This window comes from Mesoplodon mirus (genome assembly GCF_964341445.2).
Source record: "Mesoplodon mirus genome assembly, chromosome: 8".
NCBI lineage: Eukaryota > Metazoa > Chordata > Mammalia > Artiodactyla > Ziphiidae > Mesoplodon > Mesoplodon mirus.
Genome location: NC_138984.1, coordinates 7573076 through 7597195, shown reverse-complemented (window position 1 = coordinate 7597195; position 24120 = coordinate 7573076). Strand labels below are relative to the sequence as shown.

General features: G+C 60.7%; 2 protein-coding genes across 3 annotated transcripts; one reads left to right on the top strand and one right to left on the bottom strand.

Moving 5' to 3' along the window:
- Window positions 1-3030, top strand: LOC309809864 (intestinal-type alkaline phosphatase-like; the record flags this gene model as incomplete). Its single annotated transcript, XM_082631319.1, has 11 exons — window positions 1-67; window positions 147-263; window positions 376-491; window positions 685-859; window positions 938-1110; window positions 1359-1493; window positions 1585-1657; window positions 1758-1892; window positions 1976-2167; window positions 2387-2503; window positions 2606-3030. 11 exons carry the CDS (start codon window positions 1-3, stop codon window positions 3028-3030), a joined length of 1725 nt encoding a protein of 574 aa, XP_082487445.1.
- A 10970-nt stretch (window positions 3031-14000) lies between these two features.
- On the bottom strand, window positions 14001-20907 carry ECEL1 (endothelin converting enzyme like 1; the record flags this gene model as incomplete). 2 transcript variants are annotated; one of them, XM_082630505.1, is made up of 17 exons in its annotated part: window positions 14001-14100; window positions 14228-14304; window positions 14490-14585; window positions 14912-14977; window positions 15297-15421; window positions 15608-15675; window positions 16245-16296; window positions 16372-16430; window positions 16727-16830; window positions 17031-17105; window positions 17345-17443; window positions 17861-18083; window positions 18743-18867; window positions 19058-19150; window positions 19228-19338; window positions 19442-19510; window positions 20122-20907. In XM_082630505.1, the coding sequence occupies 17 exons, from the start codon at window positions 20905-20907 to the stop codon at window positions 14001-14003; spliced, it is 2328 nt and encodes a 775-aa protein (XP_082486631.1). The 2 variants fall into 2 exon arrangements, with proteins under 2 accessions (XP_082486631.1, XP_082486632.1); XM_082630506.1 differs by having other exon boundaries at window positions 16733-16830.
- Window positions 20908-24120: the final 3213 nt, after the last annotated feature.

The window sequence follows — 24120 nt, the reverse complement described above, 5'->3', positions numbered from 1 at the left end:
ATGCAGGGGGCCTGGATGCTGCTGCTGCTAGGCCTGCAGCTACGGCTCTCCCTTGGCTTCAGACCAGGTAATGAGGCGCCTCCTAGCTGCCCCCCGACACAGGGAGCTCCCCAAGGCTGACCTGAGTCCACTCTCCCCTTGGCCAGTTGAAGAGGAAGACCCAGCCTTCTGGAACCACCAGGCAGCCCAGGCCCTGGCTGTTGCTAAGAAGCTGCAACCCATCCAGACGGCTGCCAAGAATCTCATTCTCTTCCTGGGGGATGGTGAGTGTGCTGGGCCTGTCCATCCCGTCGCCCTGCAGCCCTGGAACCCTAGGCTGCCGGCAGACACAGGGTGGCCCTGGGGACTCAGGCCTGACACAGGGTGTACCTACAGGGATGGGGGTGCCCACGGTGACAGCCACTCGGATCCTAAAGGGGCAGATGAATGGCAGACTGGGAGCTGAGACGCCCCTGGCCATGGACCAATTCCCGTACCTGGCTCTGTCCAAGGTAAGGGCTGAGTGGCCTCAGGGTGTTCTATACCGGAGGGGTGGGTGTGGGGCTAGGGAGCATGGCAGGAGGGAAGGTCCCAGGAGGGCTGGGGCTGAGGTAGGGCCCGGGTGCAGTGAGCATGGGCCCCAGGGCCTGGGTCAGGATCCGGGTGTACGCCCGTGAGCAGAGCGGAAAGCGTCTCTGCCCGCAGACATACAACGTGGATAGACAGGTGCCAGACAGCGCAGGCACGGCCACCGCCTACCTGTGCGGGGTCAAGGCCAACATGAAGACCATTGGTGTAAGTGCGGCTGCCCGCTACAACCTGTGCAGCACGGTACATGGCAATGAGGTCACATCTGTGATGAACCGGGCCAAGAAAGCAGGTAGGCTTGGGGCCAGCTTCGCCGGTAGGGACAGGCTCAGAGACCTCAGTGGCCCATCCTGACCTCTGCCACCCCCAGGGAAGTCAGTGGGAGTGGTGACCACTACGAGGGTGCAGCATGCCTCGCCAGCTGGCACCTATGCACACACGGTGAACCGTAACTGGTATTCAGACGCGGACATGCCTGACCAGGCGAAGAAGGAGGGCTGCCAGGACATCGCCACGCAGCTCATCGGCAACATGGACATTGATGTGAGACATGAGGGGCAAGGGGCGGGGCTGGGTGGGGGCGTGGGTCCCACCCCCGCCACAATCCCAGGCCACCCACGGCCCTGGGGCCTGGCAGGGTCTCCCTGGGTTTGGGGCGTGGGGCACAGTGTAGACGTTACGGGGGGGACAAGCCATTCCCACAGACCTAGCTGGGATGCTAGGGGCTGTCTGAGGAGGGAGCAAAGGGCCAGCCAGGCCCCGAACCCACCTGCCCTAATCCCTGGCCCCAGGTGATCCTGGGTGGAGGCCGAAAGTACATGTTTCCTGAGGGGACCCCAGACCCTGAATACCCAGGCAACGCCAGTCAGAACGGAATCCGGAAGGATCAGAAGAACCTGGTGCAACAGTGGCGGGACAAGCACCAGGTGATGGGGGCTCGTGGGTGCAGGGGGCACAGCAGGGCAGGGGCTGCAGGGTGTCGGGCCATGGGCTGAGGCCTGGTCCTGCCCCTCCCAGGGTGCCCAGTACGTGTGGAACCGCACTGCGCTCATTCAGGCATCTAAGGACCCCAGTGTAACACACATCATGGGTAATGACCCCGCCCAGCCCACTGTCCTCCCCCAGGATGGCTGCCTTGGGTCCTCCTTGCACCCTGTCTTGCCAGTCACTACTGGTTCCCTTTCCCACAGGCCTCTTTGAGCCAACAGACATGAAGTTTGAGGCCGAGAGAGACAACACCAAGGACCCATCCCTGAAGGAGATGACAGAGGCAGCCCTGCGTGTGCTCAGCAGGAATCCCCGGGGCTTCTACCTCTTTGTGGAGGGTGAGTGGCCGCCCCTTGATGAGCAGAGGAAGGCAGGGAGCAGTCGGGGCAGATTTAGCATCTTCTATGTGACCTTCTTGCAGGAGGCCGCATTGACCACGGTCACCATGAAGGCATAGCTTACAGGGCGCTGACCGAGGCGGTCATGTTCGACAATGCCATTGCCAAGGCCACCCAGCTCACTAGTGAAGCAGACACGCTGATCCTCGTCACCGCCGACCACTCCCATGTCTTCTCTTTTGGCGGCTACACACTGCGTGGAAGCTCCATTTTCGGTAAGCCCAGGGAGAGGCGCGGGCGCTTTTTCCGAAGTTACGTGGCAGAAATTGCTCTGAGCCAGTTTCCTCATATGCCAAGTGGGGTAGTAACAGCAACTGCCCTGCACGGCTCTGGTGAGGAGTAAGCCAGTGAATAGGCAAGAAGTGGCCGGGCTCAGCAACAGGAGGCGCACGGAAGGCTGGGGTCAGCGTGGTCACGGGGCCCCCTCCCTGCAGGGCTGGGTTTTGACAACGCCACTGACGGCAAGTCCTACACCTCCATCCTCTATGGCAATGGCCCGGGGTACGTGCTTGGCGGAGCCTCAAGGCCCAACGTCAACGACAGGGAAAGCAGTGAGTGCAGAGGGGGCTGCGTTGGGGGCGGGACCCGGGCTGGGAACTCACGGGAGGGGGACCCGCCTCCCCGCCCGCCCTGAGCTCCCACCCTCTGGTCAGGCGACCCCACGTACCGGCAGCAGGCGGCCGTGCCCCTGAAGAGCGAGACCCACGGCGGCGAGGACGTGGCGGTGTTCGCGCGCGGCCCGCAGGCGCACCTGGTGCACGGCGTGCAGGAGCAGACCTTCGTGGCGCACGTCATGGCCTTCGCCGCCTGCGTGGAGCCCTACGCCACCGACTGCCCCCTGCAGCCCCCCGCCACCGACTGCCCCCTGCAGCCCCCCGCCGCCGACTGCCCCCTGCAGCCCCCCGCCACCGACTGCCCCCTGCAGCCCCCCGCCACCGACTGCCCCCTGCAGCCCCCCGCCGCCGACTGCCCCCTGCAGCCCCCCGCCGACGCCGCGCCCCAGGCCGCCTGCCCACCCTCGCTGGCGCTCCTGGTCGGGGCGCTGCTGCCGGTGCTGCTGGCGGCCGGCCCGCACTGACCCGCACCCGCCCTGGGCCTCGGGGGCTCCTGTTCCCGCGCCAAGAGCCCCCAGCCCAGGCCCCACCCGAGCTGCCACCTCGGGTCCCCACCACGGCGTCCCATCCTGGCCACCGGCCCCGCGCCTCCCACCCGGACCTCCACCAGACCTTCACCTCCCAGCGATAAGGAGTCTCAGCCCCCCGCCCTTCATGGGCCCGGACCACCCTGGAGGCTGAGGCCCTGAGTTTCCTGTGACACCCATAGTTCTCCTCCCTGCCCCCTAGCTCGGTGGCCTAAGATTCTGTGCTGTGCAGCCGGGACTCCAGGAAAGGCAGGGGCTTGGACCACGCAGTCTCCCCTCGGCACCCGTAGCCCTGCCTGCGGACCAGGCAGGCACTCTCGCAGGGCTGTCCCTAGGCCCGCCTAGAACCCATGCCTCGCCTTTCTTGGAGACCCAAGGACTTAGGGGCCCCTGCGGAGGCGTGGCTTCCTGACCTCCTGGAACCCACCCTGTAGGCAACTTGCTGGCCAAGGAGGCTGCTGGGACCAGGACAGCCAGAGGGCCCTCGACACAAAGTCCTCAGCTGCCCCTCCTGGGAACCCAGCGGTACCATTAGAGAGGAGACGGCGACCCAGGAAGGAGACTTGTTCCACGTCACTCAGCTACCGTGATGGTGCCCCGCGCCCCAGTGCCCATTCCAGGCTGGGAGAGCCAAGGAGCAGCGGGGGAGCTGTGGGTTCCGGGAGGGACAAAACAGTTGTCAAATAAACTGTTATACAGTGTGATGCCAGGAGTGATATGTTCTAGGCGGAAAACTCCTTAGCAAGTGGGGGCAGAGTGTGTGTCTGTGTGAGGGGCGCGGGGTGCTTCACATCAGGAGTCAGGGAGGGGCTGCCTGAGGGGCTGACAGCTGAACAAGGACCAAAGGAAGTGAGGACTGGAGCGAGGCCGAAGGACAGCGGTGCAGGGGCCCTCAGGCAGCAGCGGCAGGCGCCGGGGAGGCCGGTGCCAGGACCAGAGTCGGAGGGAGTGGGGCGGGTAAAGAAGGTAGAAGCTGAGGGGACAGGAGGGCTGGGGGCGGGGCGCAGAGGGGGAGGAGCTTGCACTTTACCCAGCCTGGGGGATGTGATTGGAAGGCTTTGAGCGGGGGCATAACAGGACCTGACTCTTAGAAAATATCCTGCTGGCTACTGAGGGGAGAAGTCTCTTCTGTTGCTTTCTTTGTTGTTGCGGGTTGTGAGACACAGGTGGGAGCTGAGAAACCAGAGAGGAAGTGCAGCCTCGTCACATGTCTGACCCCTGCCTGAAAACATTCCCGAGCACTCGCTCCAGTATAACTGCACTGATTGAGTATCTAACCCACCCCAAAGGGAACATTTCAAAGAATTTTATAAAGGTGAAGACAGCCATATTTTCTGATAAATGTTATAAAATTACAAATTTCTTTGTACATTTACAAAGTTGCAAGAAAGCATTTTGCTCTGGGCTTTCCTGGTGGCGCGGTGGTTGGGGGTCCGCCTGCCGATGCAGGGGACACGGGTTCGTGCCCCGGTCCGGGAAGATCCCACAAGCCGCGGAGCGGCTGGGCCCGTGAGCCATGGCCGCTGAGCCTGCGCGTCCGGAGCCTGTGCTCCGCAACGGGAGAGGCCACAACAGTGAGAGGCCCGCGTACCGCAAAAAAAAAAAAAAAAAAAAGAAAGAAAGCATTTTGCTCTCACTAGAAATGTTAATATGAAAGTATGTCCCTGTATTTACTAAAATTTTGATTTAACATGTAAAACATCAATTTGAAGGCCAGGCTCTCAGGGCAGTTTACTTCAACTCTGGGTTTTAGTGGTTGTCACAAAGCTATGGAGCTGAATGGAAGGAGGTTGTTCATGTTTCATAGATGGGTTCAAAACCCAAGGAGACTCTACATTTTCAAACTACAGGTTTAAAAACAGATTATTCTGGAATTAGTGATTATGGCTGCACAACTTTGGGTATTCGAAAAAACCGCTGTATTGTACGCTTTAAAGGGGCGAATTTTACGGTATGTAAATTAAACCCAAATTACAAACAGTTTCTGTTTCCAAGTTTTTAAACAATGTGCAGGTATGAGGGGTTTTACCAGTCAAACAGTGTTGGACACAAAATCATGTGTCCATGGAAACATTCTCAAGCATCAGTTCTAACATCTTTATCTGGAAGAGGCAGGTGCAGAGAAAGTGTGTTTATTTTTTTCAAGCTTTTTATTGGGTGCTTAAGGCTGATCGCTGTTGATAAAAGAAATTTTCACGTATTGAGGTCTGGGGAAGTCATTCTGGCTTATACATGAGTTAACTTGAATTTTATGCTTACTAGAACAGCCTGCCTGTGGCCTATCAAACATTGTACATCTACTTTAATTACTAAGAAAAGGACACATTGACCAGGGATAAAGAACATCCAAGTTAAAAATAAAAATTAAATTCCTCCCTTCTTGAGATGCCAGTGTTGGTCCTCCTTCCATGATAAGACTCCCTTCCCAGGTGCCAAGGCCATACTGACTCTCTGTGTATGTATGTGCTGATCTAGTTGTTTTGAAACCTTGAAGGAATGCATCCCTGACTTGTTTGATGTTCTTTGTTCTGACAGGATGTAAAACAGTGCTGAAATCCGTGCTTCTCTGGAACAGTTTCTCAGAGTAATCTGGAGGCTGTCTTCCAGGGTATCGTCCTCAGTTTGGCTCAGATAAAGCTCTTTACAATTCCTATTATGGATTGTTTATTGAGTATTTTGGTCAACATGCTTGTCACCTGGAAAAATATCAGCCCATTGGTCTTTAAGAAGGAAAGGAAGTTAGGAAGAAAGAGGGTAGGAGGACTGATGACAGCTCTCTTCCATACCTTGCCATAAACATGGCTCGTTCTGTGGGGTTGATCTGGAACGTTTTCATGGTCACACCCAATCTCATCACCAAGTATCTATCATAGAGCTTCTCCTCTACTCGGACAATCTTGGTTTTTGAAAGTTAACACCGCTGATGGCTCCTACAGCATTTTATGTGCCCTCAAGTTTTCTAGTTCTTTCCTGCCATGGTTGACCATGGATGGGCCAGTGAGCGAGTTTTGCAGGTTCTGCTGCCACTGCCGGTTTTATCATCTAATATCCTTTAAAATCAAATCTGTTCGGAGTAGCTGTTCCATCAATGGGTGCACTTACGTTGTCTTCCGCACATGACATTGTTTTTATTAAACAACGTATGAAATGTTGGAAATATATCTTCCCTGCCATATCTTTCCTTTAGTGGCTCACACAGGGGGAAAAAAGTGGTTTGTGTATTTGATTATCGGAATGGAATCCAGCAAATACCTTAAGCTGCGACGTGTAGAAACATCTGTACTTTCAGCCAACTAACTGTATAGCAAACCTCCCACACTGGGTAATTTGCTCTAACATTTTTTGTTTCGTCTAGAGCAGTGTTTTCTCTACATCTTCCAAAGGTATGTGCTGGCAAAGAAATGCCTTTCAGTCTGTCGACAGATCATTTGCTGTTCATCGTTTCTGCCATTGTTACTACAGCAGAAAGAATAAATGTTTGCCTGGTGGTAGGTGTTTTTTGTCTTATGCTATCATGCAAGAAACTTTAAAAGAGCCTTCCAAATATTCATCATTGCTTAGGGAAATATCAAAAATCACGTCACTTTAAACATCACTGGGAAAAAGCTGCGGGGTTTGTCTTCATGTTCTGAAAACTTAGCTGCTCACCAGAGGAGTTTCCTGCTGTTATTGACGAAGACCTCAAGGCGCCCAGAGCAAGCTTCTCCGGCGACGATGGATGTGAGGGTGCTTCAAACGGTTTGCTTTTGTTTCATGTTTTATATTTGGGGCTGACTTCTTGTCAGGTCTGTACCATGGGTGATGAGGAGCTTGTGTCAGGAGTGTCACAGCTGCCACTTCTGTGGTTGCTCACCTGCTGTAGATTATGGGTGTTATTTGTAGTTTCTTCACAGGATTTTTTGGTAAGCCACTTGATTGGGAGGGTTCGTTTGTTAAAACCTAGATCATATAATCTATCAATCTACTTAACTAGACACACTCAATTCTACGAGGTCGCAATCCACCAGAAGTGAGCAAATGAGGAGGGGACACTGTGTCAGCCCCCTGTCTGCAGGGCCCACATTCTCTTCCCCAGGACACCTGAGAACCATGCTGGAGGGTGGGTGCCCGGTCAAAACCGTTGTTGATGAAAAATTAATCAATAGTGATCTAAAGAAGAAATAGAGAATTTTATTTGAGCCAACTGAGGATTATAACCCGGGAGAGAGTCTTTCAGAAACCTCTGAGGACTGTTCACACACAGTTTTGAGATAAAGGATCGTACTTTAAACTCACACACTGGGGTTTTACACAAAGTTGACCTAAGATACATAGTCCAGACAAGCACATACAAAGTGAGCAACAGGTCGCCATGACCCCTTACAGGATTGGGAAAGAAATGTAATCTTGTACGGAGTTACACTGCCGGTGTCAGAAAAGATAAAAAACGGCACCGATCTTCATGATAGAGCAGGCGTTTGCACCTCCGAGAAGGCCGGCTTCATGTATAATGCAGGTGCACGCTGCCCGTTAGAGGGGGGCCCAATACGGGCAGGGAGTGTGTTATGCTTAAATTGTCTTCTCCTGCCCCCAAACATAAATTTTATTCCATCAGGATGAAGACAGCAGCATGGAGCTAGACATTAAATAGGAACAGTGCCGACTGCCCAGGGATGTGGCAAAGCTGCCAATGAGAAAAAGCCTGGGAGACGCCGGCACACACTAGGCCCTCTGGAAGGCCCAGAGTCCCGTCACCCAACCCCCTGAGACTCCACCAGGAGGTCAGGCATGCTTGGGCCCCGGACAGGACTCTTAGGCCAAATGACTCCCGTGACCACAGGTGCATCACGCCCTGCAGAGTTCAGACTGGGCCCTGGGGCCGGTTCAGTCTGGGTTCAGTCCCAGCCAGACCTGCAGCCCCACCCACCCCCAGCTCCTGGAGCCCCTGTGACCCCCTGTCCCATGCTGGGCATCGAGCCCAGCATGGCTCTGGTGGCTACCCAGGATGCTTCATGATGGGTAAAAACAGGCGTGCCGCCTTGAAGCCTCTCCAGAGGCCTCCGATGGGATGCCAGATGTTCCCTCCTCCTGACCTTGGGGCTGACATTACCATCTGAGGCTGTTACCCACCCTCTGCTTCCAGAAACAGGTCTCCCCACCTGGTCAGCATCTGCACGACAGGCTCTTGCCCCTTCGGGGATGCCTCCCCCAATCCCGCCTCCAGTGTTGGGGTGTGCCGGGGCCCAGAGACCTGCAGGAAGCTGTGCGGTGTTTTAAATTGCACCCTCTGATCTAAGGGGGTCCCAGGGCCTGCTTGCTCCAGCTGAGCAGAGCTTTAGGGTTCTTCGCTCCGGACACACACACCAAGCCACAGCCCAGGGTCCCCTGATCTGACCCTGCCGCCAGGGATGCCAAGCCTGCACCGACGTGCTTGGCACTGTGCCTGGGGACCAGTTGTGTGTCTCTGGAGCTGCCCCTCAGGAAGGAAACAGCCGCCCCGCTGTCCCAGATGGTGAGGCCGCCGTCCTTCCTCAATATGGGGGTGTCCAGATCCCATGCCCTGTTCTGGCCCTTTCTTTGCTCACCAGACTTGCACGTTCCTCATTATCAGCCATCAGGGCACCCCCTCCTCTCCCAGCCCAGCCTGGGCTCCTCGGGTGAGAGGGAAGTAGCCGCCTGCAGACCTCTCCACGCAGACCTCTGTCAGCAGTGCCTGCGATGCTTTGGTCCCGCAGAAAGGTAAGAGGGTTTTTTATTATCATTTATGCAAAGTAGACAAGGAGAGATGCAGCTTCACAGCACCATGTCACAGCAGCTGGGGGAACCTGAGCTGCCTGAGCCCAGTGAATCAGCCCGAGCCGCTGCCAGAGGCTCCCAGGTCCGGGCGCAGCTGAGGTCGCGGAGGCAGGTGTTGCCTCTTTCCCCTCTGTCCCCATGAGCTCCTGCTGGACAGCAGCCTGGCTGGCAGGGGTCCTTGAAGGGCTGGAGCTGAGGGATGAACGGTGCGTGCCCTGCAGGGGGCGCCTCCCACCCTGTGCGGTAAAGCAGGCAGGGCAGGGAGGAGGCCTGGGTGGGGCGGGCCCTTGTTTAGGACAGCAGACCACAAGGCAGAGGGCGAACTCAGCCAGAGACACGGGGCAAAATGAGGGACACCCCCATACCGGTGGGAGGGACCATGGCCAGTGGAACCTGTGGGACGGCAGCTCAAAGGTGGGCTGTAAACGAGCGAGGGCTGAGAACCCCACCCGGGCCAACAAGGAGCCCCCAGATGAGCCATAAGCCATGTCCCGTGAACAGCACTGGGGACAAAGGCTAGTGTCGGGCCTGGAGGGGAAACTGTCTGCAGGGTCGGGAGCCTGGGGTCCCCTTTGACCTCACGGAGCAGGGATCCCACCAGGACACCAGGGCTGGAGGCCAGCTCACGTGAGGGCTCTGAAGGAAAGGCCAGGACAGGGTGCAACTAGCTTTCCCCAAAGGCAAGGGGGACTCGGGACATAGGATCCCAGCCCCTGGCGGTTTGTGAGGCCAGGACGATGGCCCTGTGGCTGCCACAGGGGACAGCTCTCCTGCTCAGCCTCAGGGTGAAGTACACGCTGTTGAGGTCCCGCTCAGCAACCTACCGTCCAAATTTGGGGTCTCCTCCGGGAAAAGGGAGGCTATAGAGCGAGGACTTCTTTGGGGAGGATGGGCTGAGTTTCATATCGTTCCGAAACCTTCAATAATCCTATGAAGGAATTAAAAATAATGTGCTGGAGGCCTGCATTTTTCTGGAAAATGTTCCCAAGGACTGGCTCTCGTGGTCACCTGCTGTGCAGTGACAGATACCCTAGAGGCTGCCTGGCTCCAAGGCGGAAAGGGTCTCAGTTTCTCCAGAAGTCCCCTGGGACCCCTGCAGGCTGGGGTGGTGACAGGTGTCTGTGTCGCCTCGCAAGGGAAGCTGGAAGGGGAAACGCCATTGAAACAAAAATGGATTCTAAGGGGTGGGAGGTGGCAGAATTCACATCCATAAAAAACAACCCCTCCTCTGCAGTCCCTCCTGGGACGTGGGGTGGAGAGGGGAGGCATGACTGCCAAGGTCCTGCTCAGTGATGTGCCCTCCAAATTCGAGTCCAAGCTCCTACACGGGCTGTGGAGACGGGAGGAAGCTGGACTCCCATGCTCTGCCCACTGCTCTGTCCTGTCCTGTCCTCTCTGCTACAGGGTGGCCCGAGGGGAAGCCTCGGGGGCACAGTGCTCAGCCTCTGGACAGGCCCGGAGCTGGCAGAGGGGATGGGACATTGCTCTTTTTACTAAATCCAGGGAAAGGGGGTTCCTCAAACCAGTTTAGGGGAGGGGTGAGGTGCCCTGAAGGGGAGAGAAAGAGGCAGTGAAAGGGGCCCCCCAGGAAGCAGACCTGCAGTGCTGTCTTTGACTCCACCTGCCCCCTGGGGAGGGAAGGAGTCAGGGTGCTGCCCAGCATGGGGGGTACGGGGGTGGGGTGGGGAAGGATCAGCCCACCCAAGGGGGAAGGCGGAGGAGCCCAAGCCCCCTGAGGACCCACCCTAGAGGTATTTGCTCATGGATGACCCTGGAATTCCCAGCATACCTGGAGTGAGGGCTCAAGCCATTTAAAAATATTGCTTCTAGGGCTCCTCACAAGCTGGGCTCCCCAGGGCGCTGGGCACCTGGGTCAGCACAGAAGCAACCACACGGGTGGCGGGAACTTGAACCTGGGCTCCACTGAACTGGTTAGAAAGGCTTGCGGGACAGGGCTGCTCGGTGACACCTTGATGGCAGAGGCCTCAGTGTGGGGCTCTCACTGCAGAGGCAGCAGCTGTGCAGTCCTGGGCGGAGAGGGGCTCACACCCACCCCCCACAGGCGGGCCCACCCTCAGACACACCCCCGGGTCTGCCAGTGATGCTCCTGGGGTCCAGAGAGGGTGAGAGGGAGAAGCACTTGCCAAGGTCACCCAGCAGTGACCCCCAGGCTCAAGGCTCGGGCTCAAAGCCGCGGATGGCCGAACCGTGAGCCCCGGTGCACGAGGGCTCACAGGTGGAAGCTCAAGTGCAGTTGGAAACCACCCCCGAGCTCCTTTACTTCCCCGCTGTTAAACGCTTGGTTGAAGATTGCTTTCTGTCATCCCAATAAGCTCCGCTCAGAGGATGACTGCTGCGCGGTGAGCCACCCCCAGGGATGGATGGAGTCAGCCCTGCACCGACCTGCCCTGAGGCTGCTTCTAGAGTCACTGCACAACCGGAAGGGCCTTCACCACTGCACTCATGACCCCTCACCCAACACAAGGGAAACTGAGTCCACATGGGCAGCTGTGCTGAGCTGGGTCAAGTCCTCACCTCAGCAGCATCACAGTCAGCGGACCCTCAACTCGGCTGCAAGTACAGGGCCTGGTAGGCAACGAAATGGCCAGCGTCTACGCTGTATGCTCGGTTTCCTAACAGAACCTGTTGAGAGGGGATGCTGAGTGTAGTATGGACACCCGGAGCTCCAGAGTACCCGGCAACCAAGACGCGCCCATCAGCTGACACGAGCAGTGTGACCCTGCACAGGCCACGTGACTCCCCTGAGCTCCCTGTCTGTAGAAGGCGCTGTCTCTGTCCTCTGTCCAGCCTCACTGCAGTGAGGATGCTCTCAGGTTCTCTCTGGAAAAGCATTCTGGGAACCAGTGGGTGACACACAGGTTGCAGCCGTGCCCTGCAGGGCCACCCCATGGCTCTGGGTTCCTTGGCAGTCTGAACTTCATGGGCCCTAAGGGCCGGGACTCTGTCCTTGGTATGCCCTTGGCTTGCACTCCCTCTGACTGCCTGGTCTCCCTCGGTCCTCCCCAAAGATGCGAGGAGTCCTGCAGCCCCGGGTAACAGTGATATCACCACCATGAGGCCAGTAGGAATCCATCAGACGGAGGGGTCTCTGGTGGCCTCACGGCCTGTCATCCACAACCCTGCCGGGAGGGTGGGTGGTCCCCAGCTGGGACACACACTGGGCATCAGGCCCCGGGCCAGCAGCTGAGGCCCCCAGGCTTCCCAGCTTCCAGCTCAGAACTAGTCTCGAGGCCAGGAACCCCATGTCCTATCCCAGGGGCCCACCTTCCCCCACATGCCCGACCCCACTGGCCCCCTCCGCAACTTGGCCCCAGGGGTACCTGGGCTTCGCTGCACTTCCTGCTGGAGTCTCACACTACAGGTCCCCCAACCCCAAGGCCTCCCCTAGGCTGGCAGGGAGACAGGAGGGATCAGTCCTGGGTGGAGCTGGGCAAAGCAGGGAGCCGGGGCGGGGACCAGAGGGCTGGGCCTGATGATTACGATTCCAGCCAGACCCCAGCCCAGAGGGAGGGGGTGAGGCACCGCATGCAGAAAGTCCCAGACCAGAAGGTGGGTGGCAGGTTGAGACAGGGAGCTAGACTGTCTTTCTGCCCTCACTGCCCTAAGGACATGGTATGTATGTGCCCAGCCCAGGGGGAAAGAGGCTTCAGGAGCAAACCAAGGAAGATCCATAAACACAGCACCTCTCAGGAGCCCTGAACACAAGGGCCCTACCGCCCCCCCACAGGCAGCTCTGAGCAGGGCTCTGCGCCCTGGACTGATTAGCGCAGCCTCTACCGTCTTTCCCCGAGGAAGAGCCGCCCCCGCCCCGGGGACCTCAGCTCCCGCTGGCTCCCGTGGTGTCCTTCCTCGCTCCTGCCTCTTCTCTGCGGAGCCCCACCCTCCGCTGTGGCCCGATCCGTGTGGCAGGTGCGTTTTCTGTCCCCACTCCCTCAGGTTGGTGCATCCAAGGCTCAGATAACAGGGACTTTTTAAACATCACTCAAGGCTGAGAGGCAGACAGACATTATCTGAGCGTAAAGACAGGAGCTGGACCAGCAAGAGGTTCACCCCTGCAGCAGGAGATGGGGACAGGCCACACCTAGCGGGCAGTGCTCAGGGAGTGGCGGATTTCTCTAGGCCACCCCTGAAGTAAGAGAAACAGACCGGAGCAGGTAGAGCCGGCAGCCTCAGCCCTGCAGACGCCTGGGATCCCCCAGTGGGGCTCCTCCCTCCCACCCAAGACAGAGCAGCACTTCTCCTCCCCTCCCACCCTGGGCCACGCCTGCAGCCCCCTCGGCACCCTGCCCCCACCACTCCTCCCTTTCTCTCTTCCCAGGAGCTCCAGGCTGGAGGGGACGCCTGGAGGCCGCGCATCACCGGCCCCCTTTCTCCAAGAAGCTGAGCCAAGGCCTAGCCTGGGGCGATGACTGGCTAGGGCACACTGCAGAAACTCCCGCAGGGGTGGGGGGGGCACCACTCTGCACATTCAGGAGACGTGAAGTCCCAGCGTCACGCTGGGGTGTAGATCACTAGGCTTGGTGTTCTGGCCCCCACGAGACTGGTCCAGGGACACCCTCAGGACCACGCAGGGGCCTCGGCAGGACTTTGGTGGAGGGCAGCGTGGGTGCTTGGTGGGAAAGACAAGAGCTGGGGAGGTGGCACAGAGGCAGCCCAGCCGAGGCCACCAGGAGGGGACAAAAAGGTCTTCTCTAGGGTCTCATTCTGTTAAGGGCCTGAGCCTCCCCCAGGGGTTCATCCAGTCCCACCTGCTCTGGGGGCCCCTGAGGAGGCGGAGGCAAGAGTAGAGCAGCTTTATTGACCTGACTTAGCAGCGAGAACACAGCGAAGGCGGGGCCTGTACAATCCAGCCTGGGCGGGGGTCTGGCTCCCGAGAGCCTAGTCTGGGGACCTTAGCGTCTCTCCCCCAGGCCCTCCTGGAGCCCAACTTCAACCTTGTTCTGGGTCCCTCCTGAAGTGAGGGACAGTGAGTGATTGGGTGCTGGGTCCTGGAGGGGCTGGGGAGGCGGATGGCACCTAGAGTGGACCAGAGCCGGGTCCATGCCTGCCCCGGCCTCCAGCGAGAGGCAGTTCGTGCAGGGAAGTAGGGGCGTGCAGGTGGGCAGCCAGGCTCACCACACAGAGCACCTGTGGGCAGGGTTCATGGGCGAGTCCTTGGGGCAATGGAAGGCCCGGCCGAACTCCTCGAACTGGGACACGCTGCCCAGCACCCTGGGGCAGGGGAGAGACCCACAGAGTGTGTGGCACAGGCCACCACACCCCAGATGTCCCTTCCCACCCCGACCCGCTCCCACCCCAGACACAAGGAGGGGATGAGGCCCAGGCAGGCGGGGGTTACCTGTAGTGCTCAGGGGCGTGCTTGTCGGTCAGCACCTGCAGGTAGATGGACTGCGACCGCCGCTTGATGCACCAGTTCTGGGCCAGGAGGGGGTGGAGGGGAGGAGTGGGGACACGAGGCCAGGCGTCCACTGACGAAGCCCTGCACACTAGGCCTCGATCCCCCACCAGAACCCACAGGGCTCTCGGAGGGGTGGCTGATGGGAGATGGGCTGGAGGCTGTGCCCCCCTCCCCCCTCCCCTACTGGCCCCCGCCCGCACACCTGGGCAAAGGCGATGAAGAAGAGCTGATTGTGCGTGTACTTGAGCCGGTGCAGCGGGTGCTCGGGGCCGTGCTCACGCACCCACTTCTGATAGGCCTGGGGGCACAGAGCATGGAGCTGCGGTGCCCACAACGGGGCCACCTGGCACCCTCCACTCAGTCAGCTCTGCGCACCACCCACCCTGCTGAACCCCCCGGACCCCTCCCTTCTTCCCTCCCCAGAAGGCTAACCCCAGGCAGGTGCCACCCCCTCCAGGCAGCCCTCTTTGCTCTCCTGGAAGGCAGGGGTCCTAGGAGTCCCTCTTCCAGTGGACCCTGTGCCCAGAGCTCACCAGGATGGGGAGGGAGGGATGGCTAGCCCAGTGCTCAGTGCCGCCCCCCACTCCTCCCTCGGGGATCGAGGGCCAGGCAGGGGCAGCTCACATGGTAGGCGAGCTTGAGGCCGCCCATGTCCGCAATGTTCTCTCCAAGGGTGTGCTTCCCATTCACCTGGCGAGAGGGGAAGAGGTTGGAGGCCGCCCAGGACCCTCTGGCCTCCTTCGGGCCTCGCCTCCCTGGGCCCTGCCTCCACCCACCTGCCCTTTCCCAGGGGGTTTGGGTAGGACTCCCCCACTTTGTGCCCCACGTGCGTGTGAGTCTGTGCGAACTCATTCTCTCGCCCAAGTCAGTGTGCACGTAGACCCTGGCGAGTGTGCACGGAGCTTGGCGCTGGGTTTGTTCAGGCACGTGAGCGTGCATGGAGGTGTGCACGCTCCTAGTCTGCACTGGCCAGGCCTGAGGGGCCCAGGGGGCAGCGAGGGGGCCTCACCCGCTGGTTGTAGACGGTGAAGTTGTCGTAGAGGTGGACGATGCACTCGGCCTTGCGCAGGAAGCGGCTGTGGGAGTCCTCGGTCCACCAGTGCAGCAGGTTGCCCGAGCGGTCATACTGGCCTCCTGTGGGCAGCGGGGAGGGGGCGCGGGCCGAGACTGGCCTTCACCGCAGAGCCCGGCTGGGCACCAAGGCCCTCCCCACCCACCAGCCAACAGGCACAGGGGAGCCGCGGGGCCTCCACTGGCCCTCACCACCCTGCCCGCCACTGCCCGTCCTCCGCCACCCCTCAGACCGCCCGCAGGCCTCACCCCAGTCATCGTAGCCATGGGTCAGCTCGTGCCCGATGATGGTGCCGATGCCCCCGTAGTTCAGAGACCTGGGCCCGTGGCAGCAGTGTCAGGCCCCAGCCTCACCCGCCCTCTGAGAGCCCCGCCGAGCTGCCGCCCAGGCCTCAGGAGGCCCTGGCCAGGCCACGAGGTAGCCCAGGGAGGCCAGTGACTGCACGGTCCCAGAACGCTTGTGCCTCAGCTTCCTCGTGGGGTATGTAAAAGGGGCCAGTGATGCCTGTGCAGCTGCCTTTTAGGAAATAACATCTAACAGAGCAGGGCTGTGGGGAGGAGACAGGGTTGGAGGGAGACAGGAGGGAAACAGGCACCCCACGTGGGATTTGGCCTTTTTCCTCATCGCTAGGATTGTTCCAGTTTCGCAACACCCAAAGAAGCCTCAAACCAGGTAAGGGGGACTCAGGACATTTAAAAGAATGAAAAAAAAAACCTACACCTTTTTCTAAATAACCAAAGATGAAGTGGGACTATGGGGACCCAGGGCTGCAGCTGTCATGACTGCAATGCCCAGCCCAGGCATGAGGCCATCTGAGCAGTCCCCACCCACCCCGCAGACCAGGCCACGGCCGTGGCTCTGGCTCATGCCAGGTTCCCTACTCACTGTGGAAAGTCAGGGTCGTACAGTGTAGGCTGCAGGATTCCAGCGGGGAACACTGCAGGGAGGGCACGGTCAGCGGGAGACCCTTCCCACCTCCAGGCCCTGCCCCTTGTCTGGACACACCCCTTACCCATCTGGTTCTTGTTGGGTAGGTAGTAGGCATTGAGCGCCTGTGGGGGTAGGAGCCACCTGTGGAGCGAGGCTGGGGTCACTGGGGGCACCCACACTCCCTCCCCTCCAACCCCCACCTCCCAGTCTCCTCCTCCTTAAAGGATGCCCTGGGGTCCCAGCCTACAGCTCTATCCTGGGCCTCCCCCGGGCTGATCCCACGCCCTGACGGCCCCCACTCGCACCCTGTGCAGGCCTGGTCCTCACTCCCCACCAGCATGTCTGTGAGGCATCAGCCTCCTGGCGTTGGTAAGGAACACTGTCCCCGTGGCACCCCATGGCACACCTGACCCCCCAGCTCCAGGCCAGGTACCCACGTGGACTTGTCCACCTCCTGCCGGATCTTCTTGACTGAGAGCTGGATGCTGAAACGGATGCTGTTCAAGATGTTCTTGAAGTAGGTCTTCTCATGGACCTCAAACTGCATGGGGGATGGCAGCTCTCAGCGGCAGGCCGGGGCAGGGCCAGGCCAGCGCCCAGCAGGTCCCACACCCTCCCAGCGTCCGTCAGCTGAGGGCTGTGGCTCCTTCTCTCTGGTGGTGGTTGGTCTCCATGGGGGTCTTGGCCATGGGCCTGGAGAAGCCTGATGGGTCAGGCTGGGTAGGGCAGGGGCAGGCCCACCTCATACTCCTTGTCCACAGCCTCGGGTTTGAGCAGGAAGTCCGGGTAGCCCACCATCACCATCATGTACTGGAGCTGCAGGTGAGAGGGTGATGAGTGGGCCAGGGCCTCAGGAGGTAGCCTTCCACCCCTCTAAGGGAGAAAGCTCCTGGGCCAGCATAGGGGTGGGGCTCAGGCAAAGGGGAAAGCAGGCTGGGTGATGCCAACTCCACAAGAGGTGTCTTTGTCTCTTTTGTTATCCCAGCACTTGGCACACATTAGGCACTTAATATGTGATTGTGGAACCAACAGATGGGAAAAGGGTCCCATGTCACCTTGGCCCGAGCGGCCGCCTTGGTCTCAGCATCCATCCAGTCCAGCTCCTCCAGGCGCTGGCCCAAGATGTACTTGATGTCCTCTACCAGCTGCTGTACCTGCAGGGTCGGGGGTCAGGAATCAAGGGTCAACCCAGGAGGCCTTAGCTCTGAGCCCCCAGCACCTGGAGTAAGGGGTACCCCCTAATCATTCAGCACCACTTCCTAAGCCCAGGACTTGCTGCTCAGCATTCCTAAGGCCATCCCACTGAGCATGGCAGAGCAGGGAGGGCAGGAGCTTGGTGGGGAGAGGGTCCTGCAGCTGACAAACCAGGTAGGCTTCCTGGAGGAGGAAGCCTGGTGAGGAGTAGCCTGGAGGCTCAGAGAGGGCCGAGCCCTCAGCTGAGCCCGGTGCCCTTGGCTGCAGGGGGATGTGCAGGGCTCCCCATGCTCCTCATGCTTGGACCAAGGCCATGCAAGAACTTCATGCCCATCTCAGGACCCGCACCCCTACCCTCAAGGCCAGGGCAGCCTGACCTTGGCCTTGCTGGCAGCTGAGAAGTGCTCATGTACAAAGAGGGCACCGAGCGCCATGCCAAAGTGACGGTTGGCCTGGCCCAGGCAGACACGGGCCAGCTCCTGTGGCTTGTCGCTGCCCTCCATCTCCCGTGCCAGCTCGTGCAGGGCCTCTCGGAACGGTGGGGACAGGTGCTCACTCAGGACCACCACCACGCGCCACACCAGGTAGTTGTGTAGGATCCTGAGGGCCAGGTGAAGCAGCTGGGTGTCCCGACAGGCTCACGTGTGCGGGCGCCCCGGCCCCCAGCCCCCAGCCTAGGGCGGGACCAAGCACCTGCACAGGACTGAGGGTCATTCCAGGTACTCCCAGCCCCAACACGCAGCAGACCCATCTCAGGCCACCGAGCAGAGCGCCTGAGGCTGACGGGGCACCGGCCAGCACTGGTTTCTGACTCGCCGTGGGGTGGAAGAATGACCACTTGGGGTGACTGCCTGCCTCAGAACTGGCCTCGAGAGGCCTCAGGTCCTTCCCAAGAGGGGCAGAGACCAGGGAGGCTTTCCTCAAGGTGGCCCCGGGGGGGCAGAGTTGCGGCCACAATTTCCCCTTCTGACTTCAGACTCACTCAAGCCTCACCATCCCCACATGAGGAAACCGAAGCTCGGGAAGCTCACAGCTCTGCCCAGGGTCCCACAGAGTAGGTGGGACAGCCAGGTCTGAACCTAGGGGTCTGGACTCCTTTTCCGGTGCTCCTTGCCTGCCTCCCCAGAGTGGGTGGATACCAGACAGAGGCGGAGGCAGAAATTAAAAGCTCTCCAAGCAGATAGGTCTGGGATGCGGGGTGGGGGGGCGGGGCGGGCTGGGGGGCAGGCGGGCAGCAGGCGGGTGACGGGCAGCTGTACCTGCGGGGTGTGGAGCGGATGAGCTGGGACACCTGCTGCATATAGTCTGTAGCCAGAAGCACCAGCTCCTCATCCTCTGAGAAGTCCTCCTGGAAGATCTGGTCCAGTAGCCACTTCCACCGCAGCTGTGGGACCACGGATGGGGACAGTGGGGTGGGGTGGCAGGGACCACAGAAGACAGGGAGGGGGTCAGGTAGAGGCAACAAGGGGACATGTGAGTCCATGGCCGTGGAAGGCCTTACTCATCCCTGGGGAGGGGACAGCCCAGGAGTCCCAAGATCAGCGCCTCCCCGACCAGGGCTGGGTCACACTCACGTGGGGGGTGATCTTCTGCAGCTGCCCCAGTGTCACCTTGTTGTATATGGAGCTAACATCTCGCCGGAGGTCATCATACTCTGACACTGTGATCTGGGGATGGAGGGCGGAGTTGACCAAGCCCCGCCCAGTGCTCCCCGCCCCCAGCACACAGCAGTCGCCCTGCTCACGTTGGCCAGCTGCTGCTCCAGCTGCAGGATCTCCTGGGCCTTCTGCTCCACAGCCTCAGCACCCAAGAGGCTGAGCAGGCGCTCCATGAACACCCGGTACGCTGCCAAGATCTGCACCAGGAGGGGCACGGCAAGGATGCAGTCGGTGCCAGGCCCTGGTCCAGGCCGCCCGGAGCCCCAGGCCTTCCCTGAACCCCATCCCATGTTCCCACACCTTCTCACTCTCCTCATCCTGAGCTAAGTACAGGGTCCTCTCTGGCAGGGTGAGCCCATCCTGGTCAATCTGTGGAGAGAGAAGGGGGACAGAGATCAACTCTCCCGGCTCCTGCGAACAGACTGAATTCCCATCCAAAAGGGCGCACTGAGGACACGCCAGACATCCACTGTCACCAGCCCGTGGAGCATAAAGACAGTAGCCCCTCCCTCATTCCAGAGAAGCTGGTCTAGGCCCACACACCTGACTGGCCTAGCCTGGGGACAGAGGGGGGCGCCCCCCACCTTTCCTCCTGTAACCCTGTCCTTTCCCTACCTGTGAGGGGCGCACTGACACTTGGTCCCCCGCCCCGCAGGCATTCCAGCCCGCCCCAGCCCGACAGGCCTGTCACCACAGCCCATCAGTACACCCCTCCCTCCGAGCTCTCGCCGCCGCCAGAGGGCTGGGAAATTGCGGCTCCCGCGGCTCTGCTAAACACCGCAATTACTCGAGGGAAATTACTTGCGCCCTCCTCCCGCGCTCTGCCGGTGCGCGCTCCCTTCCATTCCTCTACCCGCCCCTCCCCTTCTGCACCCGTCTTCTGGGCGCATAGGGAGCGCGGGGCAGGCGTGCCAGGCCGAGGCACCCCTAGTTCCTAGCCGCTTGTGGGGTGCCCGGTGCGGGAGGGGGGGTGCACTCACACGGATGACGTAGCGCGAGGAATTCCTGTCGTCCAGACTGACGGTGAGCGAGAAGAGCGCGGCGGCGCTGTACACGCCCTGAGCCTTGTACAGCAGCCGGTTGAGGTCCCAGGGCGCCGCCGCCCCCGGGCGCTCCGCCGCGCCACCCAGGTCCCAGCCCCCGCAGTCCTCGATGACCTCGAGCATGGGCCGCGGGCCGAGCCGTTCGATTTCACGCATGTCCAGGCAGGAGCGGAAGAAAGCGCGCACCTTGCGCTGGGCTGCGCCGCCGGGCCCGCCCCCGGACCGCGCCAGCAAGCGCCGCAGGCGCTCCTCGTTCTGCTCGCCGATGGCCGCGATGGTGCCGTAGGTGAGCTTGTCGTCCGGGATGGCGTGGCGCCGCAGCCAGCCGCCGCACGCGAAGGAGTAGAAGTCCTGGCACGGGTCTATGCTGGCGTCCAGGTTGGAGGCCAAGAAGCGGGCGGCGCGCGCGAAGGCCTTTCGCTCCGGGCAGCCCTCGGAGCAGGTGGCGCCTCCCGCCGCTCCCGGGCCCAGGTACTTGAGAGCCAGCATGGCGGCCAGGATGGCACAGAGACCCGCGGCGAACACCAGCCCCGACAGCAGGCACACCTCGCGCCGGTTCCAGCGCGGCAGCCCGGCCCGGGCCCCGGGGGCGCTGCGCCCCGCACTCAGCGGGAAGCCGGGGGGCAGCGAAGTTCCCCGCGCGCCTCCCCCACTGCACCGGCTCACGTACTTGACCTCCTGGAACTCGTCGTAGTGTGCTGTCATCGAATACGGGGCCTCCATGGCGCCGCGGACACCACCGCGCAGCCCTTGGCGATCTCCGCTACAGGATACTACCGGCCGCCAGGCTCCTACCGGGCCGGCGCATGGTCCCCCAGGGCCGCAGCTGCGGGAAAGGTAGATACAGGCTCAGAAGGGTACTGGGGCTCGACGGGGTCCACGAGCACGACGAGGAAGGGCACAGGCCTAGGTCCAAAGGCTGGAGAACACCCCGAGTCCCCAACAACGAGTGGGCCTGGGGCCTGGCCTCCCTGCGCCACTCGGAGAATGAAGGAAGGGGACCGCTCAGAGTGGCCACCATCTACCACACTGCACAGTGGGGTCCTTTAACCTCCCCTCTCCCCGCATACATATGCCCGCCGCAGGTTTGGGAGGCCCGTAATAAAGCAGGGGAGCACCGAGCATGGGGCCTGGCACGTAGCAGGCCTTCAATGAAAGGCTGTTTCTCTTCTCTTTGCATTTCTTGTTCCGGACCTGCTACAGCCAAGGCCAGGTGGGGGGAGGGGAAAAGCGGAGGCAGGGGAAAGGAGGTGCGGTCAGTGCCCCTTCTATGCAGACCCTGAAGCCGCCTTCAGCTTTCCGCACTGGAACTAGACGCTCAAGAAAGCGACTAAAGAACCAAACTTTGTCCTCGCGGATGTCCGCAGAGCCCTCCCCAGCCCTGTCTTCTCTATTCAATGGCCAGAACGCCCACCAGTCCCGTTCCCAAGCGGCCCGCGCCGGCGCGCCATCCCGCCCAGGATCAGGGAGAAAGCCCCGACGGCCCTAAAGGACCCGGAACCGGTTTCGTCCCCCGTCCTCGCCCTGGGCCACTCCCGGCTTCAACAGGTTCTCCCCGGAACCCAAACTTGGGCGAAGTTTCATCCCCGGCGCAGAGCGAGCTGGCCCCGCGCGCCCCGAGCCCTGGGTGCGGAGCCTCCCGCGCCGCGCAGTCCGCGGAGCCAGAGAACCAAGCCCGGGAGTCGCAGCCGCAGCCTGAGCCGGAGCTGCGAGGACGCAGACAAAGCCTGGAGGCTCGGCGCGGCGGTGGCGGCGGAGGTGGTGGTTGATGTGGCCGCGGCGGCCGCGGGCTCGGGTGCCACTTACCCGGCAGGTGCGCGCCCGGGCGGAGCGGGAACAGAGCGGATCGAGCCCGAGCCGGGGCCGGGGCCGGGGCCGGGGCCGGGGCCGGAGCCGGAGCCGGGACAGAGCTGGGCGGGCGGCCGCTCTCTCCGTGCGCCCGCCGCCTCCTCTGCTGCCGTGCCTCGCTGCACCGCCCGCCGGCCCCGAGGGAGGGGGCGCGCGGGCGGCTCCACCCTCCTCCGCCCGCCCCCCAGCGCTCCCTCCTTCTTTCTGCCTCCATCCCGGCTACCTGTCAGCTCTGTGGCAGCTCGGGGGCGGGGAAGGAGGCTTCGGGAACACGCTCCCAAGGGTCTAGCACAGGCCCTGGGCTCCGGGGATTCCAGCCCCAAGAGGAGTGAGGGCCTCAGGTCCCCTCCGCTCCGGTGCTTCCACTCAGGGATGCCTACCAACCCGCCTGAAAGAGGCTCAAGCTGAAAATAAAGAAGCTAGTGGGCCAGCCCAACCCACAGGACGGGAGCACCGTGCAGGGAGGACTCGCTGAAAGGCTGTGGGGTGCGCTGAAATCGCGCCTGTACCGCCTGGCACAGCGCCTGGACCAGAGGGGTTTCAGTAAGGGGTTTTCCGGGTCCTCCCTTTTAGCTCCTGCCCATGCCCAGCCCTCCCCTGGGGACACGTCGGGGTGTTGGTTGGCAGTGGTGGAGGAAGAGCCCCAGAGGCTGCTGCAAGAAGGGGCCGCAGCGCTGAGACCGCGCGCCTCCCCAGACCTTGACTGGCCTTGGTACCCACTGCTCTGAAAGCACCTGGGGTAGGCGGTGGAGTGGAGCCGGGGGACCAACTAGAGACTAACGAAAGAGCCCGCCTTGCAGGAGCCAGGGGGGACTATGAATTGATCCACCCACTCCTTTCTTCCGGTTCAACTTGCTTTCTTAATGTGGGAGCTCCCTCCCACGACTCCCAGCCCCTGGACACAAGGCCTGCTTCTGCCAGGCTCACTCACCGCTGTACCCACAGGGAACTTGGAGCTTCTTGGATGAATGATACTATTTCTGTGACCCACGTTTTTTCCGTCCTGCCCTACCCGTCTCTCTGCTTCCAGCATCCTTAGCAGGGGACCTCACAAAAACACCAGCACTCTCAGGCCTGACGGTTCCAGCTTGCAAGACTGACCTAAACAACCTTAGAGACAGCCCAAGACTGCTATGGAGCCCCATCTGATAAAAGCCACAACAAGGCAGGAAATAAAGGACCCAATACCCTGTCCCCTCCCTGAGGCTGCTCATCAGCCTGGCTACTGGCCACTGGCCCTGAGTGGCCACCTCTGCCCCCATCCTGCCTGTCCCTTTTCTGTCCAACTGTCCACCTCTGAGCTACCACTCTGGATACTCTGTGCCTCCATCTCCGGCCATCTCAGGGTCCTCCTTTGACCCGTGAGTTCTTCTTGCGTCCAGTTAATTCTACCTAGGGGAGGTGGAATTATGTAAACTGTGGTGATTCCATAAAGGGGGAGGGGAGGGCAGGGCGGTGGCAAAGTGTCTCTTTGTGCTTTTAATCTGCATTTTTCCCTCAACGTTTTTGTCTCCAGGAGGATAATTTTCCAGCCTTTTCAGGTCCTGATTGGTATCATTTCTCCAGCAATGACAGCTTTTTATTTTCCCTGAAATGAATGCCGCGAAATTTCCAAGAAATATAAAAATGGATATTGTCTCAGGGAGCCGACTCTCTTCCGACAGAAAGGCACAAAGGCAAACATGCTTCCCCAGGGACTCTGCTGCTCCAGTCACTGAGGGGTGGGGCACCCAGGCCCTCAGCTCCTCCTCCATCCCCCCTCCCTCCCAGGGCAGCTGTAGGACCCCCCTCCTGGCCATCCCTCTCCCAGACTCTCAGCTGCCATTGATCTGTTCATCTGCCTCCCAGCTCCCCGGCCAGGCCACTGTCTGCCTGCCTGGCTCCATCTTGCGTCTCTGTACAGCACCTCATCCCTCACCGCAGCCCAGAGGCTCCCCCAGGCCTGAGCGCACCCACTAGGACCCACGGGACCTGACTGGGGGCTGGGCCCATGACCACTCAGTCCTAGTCCCGCTGCACCGCCCACCAATAAGGCGTGACCAGGCCCCGCCTCCTGGGCCCTTCTATCCCTCCTCAGAAAGGAAAGCT